General features: G+C 42.2%; 1 protein-coding gene across 1 annotated transcript in view; it reads left to right on the top strand.

Annotated features, from left to right (window-relative positions):
* The first annotated feature begins 2,277 nt into the window (after positions 1-2,277).
* The window catches only part of Vps45 (vacuolar protein sorting 45 homolog), a 60,339-nt gene continuing 49,933 nt past the window's right edge, over positions 2,278-12,683 (top strand). The window contains exons 1-4 of the mRNA NM_172072.2: positions 2,278-2,421; positions 2,973-3,107; positions 7,110-7,170; positions 12,102-12,181. Of these exons, the coding sequence (NP_742069.1) occupies positions 2,329-2,421; positions 2,973-3,107; positions 7,110-7,170; positions 12,102-12,181 (369 nt within the window). The 5' untranslated portion in view covers positions 2,278-2,328. The remainder of the gene's footprint in view (positions 2,422-2,972; positions 3,108-7,109; positions 7,171-12,101; positions 12,182-12,683) is intronic.

Below are 12,683 nucleotides of genomic sequence, written 5' to 3'. Positions count from 1 at the left end.
ACTGTCACTGGCCTCCATGGAATTTCATGGGGAATGGAATTAGTGAACTTTGTCAAAGTAGGTATTCTCCTCTCCTTCAAAACATCATAGCTGTCTGAATGTAAATAACTAAAAGGACTCTTTCCACTCATCTCTTACAGCTGTAATCTGACAAGGCACCATTTCAAGGACAATCAGTTTCCTACTCCACGTCCCTTGTTCGTTTTGTTTCTCTCTGTAACAGAGCCCTAGCTGTCCTAGAACTCACTCTGTAGACTGGGCTAGCCTCCAACTCAAGAGATCTGTCTGCCTCTGCCTCCTGAGTGCTGGAATTAAAGTCATGTGCCACCACCGTTGGCTTGTTCTTTTTAAATATAGAAAGTTGAAAAAATATGACATACTATATTGCAGTCCAGGTAAAGAAAATGAGTCCCAGTGAAACGGGAGATGGTGAATTTCCATATACCAGTAACTTGTTAGATTTATGGGTAAATTTTATTTTCTTTGTTGATTCAATGTTTCCTATATGAACTTTTTATTGATAAGTCAGAAGTATATATAACATTAGATCTCATTGTGTGTAGTTAGTACACCACTGACTCGTTGAATATAGAGCTTTAAGGCTTCTGTCATAATATATGTGCACACTAGTCACCCCAGCACATGAGACACTGAGGCAGTAGGATCACAAGTTCAAAGTCAGCCTGTGTTACATAGCAAAACCTTTTTCAAACAAAAAGGAAGAAGAAAGAAAGTAATATACCCACCCAGTGGGAAGTTTTATTTACTTGACTGGAAAACTGAAAAGAACACATTTTCGCAATTTTAGAAGTGACAAATATCTGTATTTCAAGTGACTTCTGGTCTTTCTCAAAAGATTTGGAAACTTCATATAATTTGCATAACCCAGTTAAGTTCTTTTGTTTTATTTAACCGAATATTTCTTACAGTATGTTGAAAGAATTAGTATTTAGTGGTGCTGTGTTGATTTTAAATTAATTTTAAATTAGCATTTATACTGAGTTTCATTACGGCATTTATACACATTACGGTTATATCTCATTTTAATTTGTTCCCCTTCTTCCCGCCTCCAGCCCCTCTCTCCCTCACCCCAGGTTTCCCAAAGTTCCCTGGTTCCCTTCCTCTAGTAAATAGTCCTTCTGTTTTGTGCTCCGTCTATTCATTCCCTTGTATTCCAATACTTTGCCCATCTGGGCCCCACTCTCTAAAAATTTCTTTCTCCCCTCTGGTACTCCTTTGCAGTTTCATATCTCACGTCATTATTTTGGTGGCAATGTTTGACGCATTAATAGTCAATGATTTGTTGCGGTTATTTGTCTTCCTGGTTTTACAGATCGCCACTGTAAGGTGAGGACCAAAACGCCTTGTTCAGAAGTGTGGTAATAGACCTGTGTGATCTGTTGAGTTTTCTGAAAACTGATGCTTAAAGATCTATTTTATTATTAATCGCCCATTGCTTCTTAGATGAAAATGTGTTTCCCTTTGCATTCGCTAGCCAGTTGCTTCAGCCCCCATGAATTAACTGCCCTATCCTATTTCAGGGGCCCTGGAAACCTGATGTCCCTGCAAGCCCGCGAAATTCAGTACTCTGGCATCGTGGGTTCGCAGTCCCCGTGGTCCTGAGTAGGGGGCCGGTGGAAGCTCCGTGCCTTCCTGGAGTCTGTAAGGTCTCTTGTACAACATCCCTAAACAGCGTTCTCTTTGTTCTTTCATTCAAACCATGCGATGATTCCAGCTCCACTTTTCTCTTTAGGAAACCCAGCTGAGTTTCGTTCCACTACCTACTAATGCTGTCCCATGATGCTACTTTGTTTGGATACTTTCGAAAACGGGGTCTCCCGCTGTAACCTAGCCTGGGCTGTCAGAGAACTTGCTATGCAGTAGACTTGTCTGGAACCTAGGACCCCGCTGCCCCAGCCTGCCCAGTGCTACGATGACATGCGTGGGCTCTTATGCGGGTCTCCAGAAAAGATGCTCAGCAGACAGTAAACATAGCCACGCTCGATGGTTCCTCTGTCCGAGACAGCTGTCTCCCGCGGCGCGCCAAGCGCTCCCTACGAAGGACTAGAAGCCAGCACAGGCTTGTCCGAGGGAACTGGTTACCTTCCACTCCCTAACTGAGGTGCGTCGGGAAATGCACCGGCGCTTAGCGGCTGAGTCTGGTTTCGCAACTCCACAGAGGAACTACAATTCCCAGTATCGAAGCTACCCGGACTCCCGGAAACCGAAGCTTTGCCGACCGGAAGCAGCTGAGACCCAACAGGCCTGAGGATAATTCAGCCAGGAAAGTGGGTGGGGAGGGTGTGGGGCACCTGTCAATTCGCCACCATGAACGTGGTCTTTGCTGTGAAGCAGTATATTTCCAAAATGATAGAAGACAGCGGACCCGGCATGAAGGTACTTCTCATGGATAAAGAGACGGTGAGTTCGCTTTTGCTCAATATTTATAAAGGAAGCTCTCCCTTCCTTAGAATTGCTGGTTCCGTTCCACTGTAGGACTTAGTCTCTCACTAATGACAATGGTCAGTTCTGTCTGGCACTGGAAAAGTTGTATAAAGCTTTCCCAGTGGGTGTGCAGTCTAACCGGCTCTAACAGGTGCCAAGAGATTTCTTATACCACAGTGTCTGCCAAGTAGTTGTTGACCCTGACATTTAACTCAACGTTGTTTTAAAAAGTATATTGTTAGGGCTCAAGCTGAAATGACAGGTTATTTGTTGGCCACAACTTTAAAAAAAATCTGTAAAGGAATGGGGGAAATCCTCTTTAGAAGTTTCTGAGTTGTCTGTTTAGAGTGAGCAGTAGGTTTCCATTCTGACACATTGCAGCCGGTTTTGGATATTTAGTAAATATTATTCTGTATATTAGAATTTAAATTACCTAGTCAAGTATTAATGACAAAAGGCTTAGCTATTGATGCGTGCTTTTATTAGTCCGGACTGGTATAATCTTAGTTCGTTCTTTTGCTTTACAGACTGGTATAGTGAGCATGGTCTACACACAGTCAGAGATTCTTCAGAAGGAAGTATACCTCTTCGAACGAATTGATTCTCAAAATCGAGAGATCATGAAACACCTAAAAGCAATTTGTTTCCTTCGACCTACAAAGGTACTACACAAATCAGCTGCCACCTCCACAGGCCAATGCAGAGTATGATCCGAAAGCGTTAGAAGGCAAAATAAATGTGTGTTACCATCATTTGTGGCATCATAATTACCCCGTTTTGTCAGAGTTGTGACCTTTCTTTCTCTCCTTTCCATGCCTCAGTTCACCCTTCACGGCCAAGTTTTCCTTCTAGATATCTTTTAGATTAATAGCTATTCCCAAAGCCACTAACTCTGGGAACCTAGATCACTTTAGTGCTGGCTTGACCTCTGTACCTAGAGCTGAACACCACCGTCACATCACTTTCCCACAGCTCTTAACTATCTCGGACCTTTCTCACTTTATTTCCATCTGTCCTCAGGAACAAATCTGCTTTTATCATAAAAACAGTGAGAGGTTCCTCAGAGATTGCTACAGTGGCTCAGTCTGACTCCCGCAGCTGAACCCAGTGGCCTATCGTGGAAAGGCCGTCTGTTGGCCAGTTTGGTCTTTCTTTGCATATTTAACCTCCCTGTGCTCCAATTCTAGCCCTGCATTAGAGCCAGTTGTGCCTTTTTATCATCATTCTCCTACATATTCATTCCTGTCCTTTACCTGTTCACTTCCTCTAAAAAGTCATACGCCATTTTTTAGCTTTTGTACATCACCTTGCGAATCCGGCTTCAGTGCCTTCTTTACACTAAAACTATATAGTTGGGGTTGGGGCAGGGTGCACCAAAGGCCGCATGTGGCAGATAGAGAACACCTTGCAGGACTTGGTTCTCTCCTACCTTCTGAGTCCCAGGATTCAAACTCATGTAGTCAGACTTAACGCACTGAGCCATCTCATCTCTCTGACACCTTTGTTTGTTTTAAACAAACGAACAAACAAAACCCCTTTCCTACTTCTTACTTTTTTAAAAATATTCTACATTTTTGTTTTTGTTTTGAAACAGGCCTAGCTGACCTGGAACTCATGCTAAAATTCAGGCTGGCCTCAGATTTGTGGCAATCCTGCCTCTGCCACCAAGTGCTAGTGTTGTACGTGCCTGGCTTTGTTTTTCTCTTGTCCCACGTTTGTGTTCATCAGCTCCAGTGTGCCCTTATCATGCGTGTGCATTGTGCACTCTGCCAAATGCAAACCTGATTTTGTCACGCTGCTTGAAATCACTGAATGACTGCCCATTTGACTGCAGAGTCCAGCATGGTCTAGTTCCGATCACTTTCTGAGCCTCTCTGTCCCTCTGCACCTTGGCTACACTGGCCTTCAGTCCATTTACATTCTCATGTTTCACCATGTCACTTGGGCTTTGTATGGACTCCTTCCTCTCCCTGAAACTTCTTTACTTCCTCAAGCAAACCTTCCCTGGACATTCAGCCATCCATCTCTCTTCTAACAGCACCACCTTCCTCTCTCTCACTGGTCACAGTTGAAGGTGTTTGTTCTTCCATAGGGTTTCACTCTGTAGTCCTGGGTGGCTGCGATTTTGCCATAGCTCCCTACCACCCCCACCTTTGCCTCCTGAGTTCTAGGCATGTGATACTGACTTGACTAAGTTGTGTGGGTTTTGTGATTGACACCCAGCCCACCTACCGCAGTAAGCTCCATGATAGCAGAAACGGTATCCGGTTATCCATCCCACTGGTTTCCACAGCGCATGCTACAGAAAAGACACTTAAGAAATAGTTGATAAATTAATGTGGGGTCTGTCACATTTGTAGCTTCCAGACATGAAATCTTGGTCAAGAGGAATCTTAGAGATGACTTAGTTCATTATCCTATTTTTGACCTTTTACATGGCCTTATAAAGAAATAGTGTTAGGCTTAGATTAATTGTTAAAAACAGTTTGTTATGGTAGAGCGCTTACCTAGGAAGCGCAAGGCCCTGGGTTCGGTCCCCAGCTCTGAAAAAAAAGAACCAAAAAAAAAAAAAAAAAAAAAAAAAAAAACCAGTTTGTTAAAAACAGTTTGTTAAGGGGCTGGGGATTTAGCTCAGTGGTAGAGCGCTTACCTAGGAAGCGCAAGGCCCTGGGTTCGGTCCCCAGCTTCGAAAAAAAGAACCAAAAAAAAAAAAAAAAAAAAAAACCAGTTTGTTAAAAACGTTTGGGACCCACTTAGTCCACATGAGATTCTACCTCAAACCACAGCGAAAGGGGGCTCAGCAGTCAGGGTCCCTTGCTGCACAGTTATGAGAACCAAAGTTTAGATCCCAACACCACATATCTAGCGGGGCATCCCCATATTCCTTTGACCCCAGGCCCAAGGGGAGTGGAGATCAGGTCTCTGGGACTTGCTGGCTTTCAGCCTCCCCAAGAAATGGAAGCCCTAGGCTCAAGGAGAGTCTCTGCCTCAAATGAATAGGCAGGAAGTGATAGAAAAGGACACCAACACCCTTTTCTGGCCTCCCAGTACATGCACATCCACACACACACATACATGGTTACACATGCAAATAAATACATGTCTTAATAACAATATGCATGCTTAGAGAGATAATTTTTCAGTAGTTTATCTAAATGATAACATAATGACTTTCCCTCCATTGAGTAGGCATGGTAATTCCTGTTCGTTTGCTTGCTTGCTGTCAGACAGGGTCTGGCTGTGTCATCCAGGCTGACGTTAAACACACATCCCCTGGTTTCTGCCTTGTGAGGGCTGGGATTTGTGCACAGCACCACCCTCAGTTGCAGCGTGCAGTTCTGAAAACTATTTTTAACATTAATGGTATGATTTAAACAAATTTTGAAGTGTTTGGTTTAAAATATTTTAACAGGGACACCATCGAACAGTAGAACTTTTTTGTCCCCACAGATTTTACTTTTTTTTTTTTTTTTTTTTTTTTTGGTTCTTTTTTTTTTTTTTCGGAACTGGGGACCGAACCCAGGGCCTTGCGCTTCCTACGCAAGCGCTCTACCACTGAGCTAAATCCCCAACCCCCAGATTTTACTTTTAAGACCTGATTTAATTAGAAATTTAACCATGTATTCTGGTATCAAAAAACAGATCAACTGTTCATTAGAATGGTCTGTGGTTAGAATTCTCATGTTTTGACTGTATAAAAAGAACTGTGCAGAAGAGATGTCTCATTAGTTAAGGCTGTGTACGACTCTCACAGAGGACTCAGGTTTGATTCCCAGCACCTTGTGTTCGGCAGCTCACAACCACCTGTAACTTGAGCCCAAGTGGAGTCTGATGCCTCTGTCCTCCCCTGGCAACTGTGTGTGTGCATGCACAGACAGACAGACAGACAGACAGACAGACACACACACACACACACACACACACACACATACAGAGAGAGAGAGAGACTCACATAATTAAAATTAGATTTTCAATGGATTGATTTTTTTTGCTTCTATTCTTTATTATTTATTTTAAAATAATGTAACTATAGATGGGGTCTCAGGCTGATACACATTCTTCACAAACACTGTAGTTGTGAACTCTTAGACGTCAATAAGTTAAAAGCCAATGTAAACATACTTAACTATACTCTCCCTTGTTCTTAAAGAACTGCACATTCTTTAGTGTTCTAAGTAAGAAATTGGATCAGATGAGTTCAATTTATTGATAAGCAGCTTGAGGCAGATTTGCAGTTAGTAGCAATCTTCTGTTATATTTCAGCATGTGTCCTTTAGTCTTACATTAATTTAACCAAGGTAATACAGACAACTTATATTTAGCATACTTAAATGTATGAAATTGTGTACAAGATTCTGATTTATGATTTTTTATTTGAATTTTATTTCATTACTCAGTGTATGTACAGTCTTGACCTCAGCACACTGTTAGACTCCGAGTAAATCAGGCACAGTACTTACTGATTTTTAAGGTTACATTTATGGAGGTTTCAGGCCAGTTTGCAGGAGCCGGTTCTCTCCTCCCACCGGGTGCTTGATGGGGACTCGGCTCAGGTCATCACACATGGCAGTGGATGCCCTTCTCTGCTGAGCCATCTTGCCAACCCCTCCTTATTCCTTTCACTCAGTGCCTCTGCTCATGCTTCGTTATTCTTCGCTTTCTAGGAGAATGTGGATTCTCTGATCCAGGAGCTCCGAAGACCCAAGTATAGCATATATTTTATTTGTAAGTACTGTAGTTCACTTTCAAATCATGGCTGTATGTCCCAGCTAGTCTATGATATTGAATAACTGTATCACCAAGTTCATCAAAATCATCACTTAAAAGCTTGTGTGTTCAAAGTATTGTGGGAACTGGACCCATAGCTTAGCTGCTAGGAAACTGGCTGGTCTTCCAGAAGACCAGAGTTCAATGTCCAGCAGCTACATGGTGCCTCATGACCATGTCTTCCAGGAGATTCAGTGCCCTCTTCTGGCCTCCTCAGATACTTTATATACAGACATACATGCAAGCAAAATATACATAAAATAAAAATGAATAAACCTTTAAAAAGTAGGTAGTTGCCATCATTCTCTTTCTGAAATCAAAATAACAATTTCCATTCATCAATGATTGCTTAAAGTTTTATTCCACTTTGCACTTTAAAGATTTATCTATTTATATATTCTATGTATCTGAATACATTGAAGCTGTCTTCAGATGGCTGTAATGGGTATCAGATCTCATTACGGATGGTTGTGAGCTACCATGTGGTTGCTGGGAATTGAACTCAGGACCTCTGGAAGAGCAGTCAGTGCTCTTAACTGCTGAACCATCTCTCCAGCCCTCATTTTGCATTTTAAAGACTGATTTACAAGCCAGAAGTTATAAGTACCCAAACTGCATGTTTTCCTCTATCAAAGTGTTTACTTACTCCGTTTGTTTTAGGGAAGGATATACGGGAGCTTATTGTTTTTTGTTGTTTTATGTGACTTGTGAAAGGACACACTGCCAAGCAGTTACTCTTGTATGCCCACATGGGGGTGTGCAAGAGGAGAAGTCTGGAAATGAACTCTGTTCAGGCCTACTCAAAATTGATTTGGATTTTCTTCCATTCTGCTATGGAAGTTACAATTGCTCTCCTCTAGGGGTCACCATTGCTCTTTGTAGAATTAGTAAGCCTGGCACTGGTTCCAAAACTAGGGAACAAACTTAGCACCCAGAACACTTAGTTAGGCCTGGTGTGGTGGTGTATGCCTGGAATTCCAACACTCAGGAGCAGAGGCAGACAGGTCTCCATACTGGTCTACATACTGAGTCCCAGACTAGCCAAAGCCACATAGAGAGACCTTGTCTCAAAAACAGAGAAAAGAAAGTAGAATATTTGAGAGGTTTTCAAGCTTTGAGGGTTTAGACTATTGTCTAAAATATACATATTTCTTTCACCAGTTATTACTATTTAATGATGCCAATGGTGGCACATACCTTTAATCCAAGCATCTTGGAGGCAGAGGCAGGCGGATCTCTGAGTTTGAGGACAGCCTGGTCTACAGAGCAAGTTTTAGGACAGGCAAAGGCTACGCAGAGAAACCCTGCCTCAGAAAAACAAAATGAAAAAAATTAATAATGCTAAGAACTAACCTTAAATAATATTTTAAACTTTATAAAGAGCTATTTTATTTCATTTGAGCCTTCACACCATCTACCATCTAACAGGTAAAAATATGTTTAATAGTTTCTCATCCTAAGATGGCTGTCAAGCTAGGTATCTCTTACCATATGAGACCCGGCACTTCTCTCCACTGCCTGCCTGAAGTCCTCACGACATGTGGCCTCTAAACATTGCTGTAGAACTATGAGCCAACATAGAGCTCTTTTCTTTGATCTTACCCAGTGATATCATGCTGTTGGTACAGAACACAAACTAAAGTGATACTAGGTATAAAAACAGCAGAGATCCTGTGTGTCTTTTATTCTGTCTCCCCCAGTGTAGCATCTAACACGACAGGGATGCAGTGTCATAACCGGGATATTAACTGTGACACAATCAAGCAGCACAGCCTCTCTGTCCCCACGAGGATCCTTTATGTTGCCCTTTTATGGACCCTACCCACTTCTTCATCAACTCCATCCTTACCCCTGGCACCTGCTTTTCTGTTCTTCCTTCTGTAATGTTGTGATTCTAAGAATGTTCAGAAGTAGAACAGCACATCGCTTTGGGGTTGACTTTTTTTCATTCAGCACAGTTCTCAGGTTGTTGCATGCATGAGTTAATTTCTTTTTACGCCTGAGTAGTATTCCACTACGTTCATTAACTCACCATCAAAGGACATCTGACATGTTCCGGTTTGACTGCCTGAGATGCAGCTGTTCTAAACCTCTGAATGAGTTTCTGCATGAGCATGGCCTCACTTATTTGGGATGTGTGATAGATGCTGGGCTATATGGGTGTGGCGTGTTTAGTGGGTTCCATCGGAATCAGACCATTTCATGTCCCCCTGGCAATGGCAGGGTGGTCTGTGGTCTCTGCACACTCGCTGTTAGTTTAGCCAGTGTGGGAGGCGTGAGCCTCTACCCAGCAGCAGTGAGGGAATGAGGAAAGGACAAACACAGATACATGTGGAGAAAAGCTGGGCTCAGGTGGGTGTGAGCACTGACGGAGCAGCACCAACCAGAAACCTCATCGAGTTCATTATGAGCAGGGAAGGATAGTAGGCGAGTGGTTTAGCTCACTGGTTCTCAACCTTATGATTCCTTTGGAAAACAAATGAGCACTTCACAGGGGTCATATATCAGATATTTATATTACAATTCATAACAGTAGCAAAATTACAATTATGAGGTAAAATGAAAATAATATTGTGGCTGGGGGTCAGCACAACATGAAGAACTGTGTTAAGATGTTGCAGCATTAGGACAGTTGAAAACCACTGATTAGCCAGTTTCCCAGGACATCTCTGTAGGAGAGAGAGCAGTCTAGCTGCAAACATCAGGAAGAGCAAGCTGCAGTTGTTAGTCTTTACACAAACGGCCAGCATTCCAGCGCCTACTACAGGAAGACCTTGCCATCCTCTGAGCCTTGGGCCAATGTTTTGCTAATTTCCCAATTTGCTAATTTCCTAATTTCTGAAGCATTGGTCCTTAATGTGGTCATGCCTAAAATGTAGTCATTTTAGTATTTTAAAAAATCAAATTACAAGCTATAGCCTCACACGCAGACATACACACACACACACACACACACACACACACACACACACACACACACACAATATGTCTCTTGAGCTCTGTCTATAAGTCAATATATAATAGGAGCATTCTTTTTCCGAGTTTCTTTGCTGAAAATGGAGTGGGGTCATGCAGTAAAAGACCTCATTTCCTCCACACAGTGTCCCTGCACGACAAAGAATAGGAAGTCCAGTATTTATAAAGATTGTTTGATGTGGGCTAGAAATCTACAAAGCAGGAGGAGATGACAGTGGTACTGAGTCCTATAAAATACCAACTACTGAAGTCTGTAGGGCAGAGCAACTGATCTCAGAATTTTATTTGGTTAAAGAAAACTAAATAAATTACTATTTAGTAATTTTATTTATTTTAGACTTTTAGCACAATTTAACACTAAACTGGTCTGCTGCTCATCTCACTGTTAATAATTTGAAGTCTGCTAAATCTCTTACTCAGCAGGCCCTTTTTATTAAACTATTTTAAAACACTATAGAAAATGTCAAATGCATATACATAAAACAGTGTAATTATGATAAATCCCAGTGTACTCAGCCACACAGTCTTGTTTGAATATGCTCCCATCTTCTACCCACCAATATTTTTTAAAACGACTGTAAGATTCATATAAGATTTATTTACCAGCATTTCTTTTTTTTTTTTTTTTTTTTTTGGTTCTTTTTTTTCGGAGCTGGGGACCGAACCCAGGGCCTTGTGCTTCCAAGGCAAGCGCTCTAACCACTGAGCTAAATCCCCAGCCCCTATTTACCAGCATTTCATTATGCATCTTTAATAGAGATGATTCATGTGGCTAGAAATGAAAAATAACTCCTACTTTCAGGAGCTCAGTTCGGTTGTCAGATTTCAAATTCTCTCCCTGTTTGTCTGTCTATCCATCCATCCACCCATCCATCTATCCATCCATCTTCATCTTCCTTCCTTCCTTCCTTCCTTCCTTCCTTCCTACCTACCTACCTACCTACCTACCTATCCATCCATCCATCCATCCATCCATCCATCCATCCATCCATCTCTTCATTGTTTGAGTCTGGACCAGAATAAAGTCCGTTCACCAGATCTTATGGTCAATATGCTGCGTTTCCCTGATTTCCCATGGACCCCTTCTTCCCAGCAGCTGGTGTCCTGGGACGCAGTTGTGTTTTCTACAGACTCCATCTTCCTGATTGCATCACCGTGGGTAGCTCTACCCCTTCAAGTTAAAATGTCCCGTTATCCATGTGAGTCTGTAGGTGGATAGAGAACCTGGAATGGATTAAATGCTGATTTCTTTTTGGCAAGACTACTAAGTAGATGATTCTGTCTAGTTTCCCTGGTTGTTTCTTTTAGTGATATTATTAGTGAAATTAATGTTCACAGGTTATTCAATGAGGAGCGGGAGGGGGAAGTATTCTATCCTTCACATTCTATGGGATTTTTAAATGAAAATATTTCTATTAAAAAATCTCCCCTCATCTTTTATTTAATACAACTCACATTTAATAGAGAGGAGAAAGATTTGCTTCATTCCCTGTAATTGCTATTTAAGGTCACTATTTGAGTTTGGCGTGTCCATAGCACTCAGTACAGCTGGAGTTTGTAGTGTCCTCCGACGTCTTCAGTGATATCTTTCTTAAAGTATTAATTTACTGAGGGGATTTAAACATGTCTGTGCTCCTTATTCCAGCCTGAAGGCATATGGCTTTGCCATGTGCCACACTATGTACTAAACTGAAGGCATGTGGCTTTGCCATGTGCCACACTGTGTGCTAAACTGAAGGCATGTGGCTTTGCCGTGTGCTACACTGTGTGCTAAACTGAAGGCATGTGACTTTGCCGTGTGCCACACTGTGTGTTAAACCTCACTGGTTCTTTAGGCTTTGCCACAGGTCTATGTATGTCTAATTGCAGCCAAACTGATGCTGTTTGAGTCTAGTGTGATGCGTCTGTTTCAGATTTCAGTAATGTGATCAGCAAGAGTGACGTGAAGTCCTTGGCTGAAGCTGACGAGCAGGAAGTTGTGGCTGAAGTTCAGGTAAAGGCGTGGGTCCTGGAGCATCCCTTGGGTTGGCCCCGTTAAACGATTTTAGTCTAAAATTAAGGAAGGTGCTGTCTGGTCAGACAAAATAAATGTGTGCACACCAGAACAGGCTTGTACTTAGGAAGTCTTGGAGTTCTAAATCGGATAGAAAGAGAAGTCATGGAGGCAGCAGGAGGGAGCAGAGGGGCTGATTCACTGGGGGACATTTTCACAGTTGGGGAAGAGTCAGTTTGTGCTCCTGTTAGTTCATGAGAGTTCCTGGGCCCTGCTTTAAACACCTTGGTCAGTAAGACTGCGCATGACTGGGAGAGAGAGAAGAGGGACCAGAGGCTGAAGGAGGGCTTCTAATGCTCTGTCTGAGAGACCTAGGATTCGGGAACTAATAACCAGCCTTGGGCACCAGGTAAAACTTGGAAACTCCTAGTCACTTATTTATATGCTATAGGATATGTAACATTAGCATTATACTCTTACTTTTCCTTCTTGAATAGTTCAG

The sequence above is a fragment of the Rattus norvegicus genome, chromosome 2, assembly GCF_036323735.1.
Source record: "Rattus norvegicus strain BN/NHsdMcwi chromosome 2, GRCr8, whole genome shotgun sequence".
In the NCBI taxonomy this organism is placed as follows: domain Eukaryota; kingdom Metazoa; phylum Chordata; class Mammalia; order Rodentia; family Muridae; genus Rattus; species Rattus norvegicus.
Note: the sequence above shows the minus strand (reverse complement) of the source record. Positions and strands in the feature narration are given on the sequence as shown.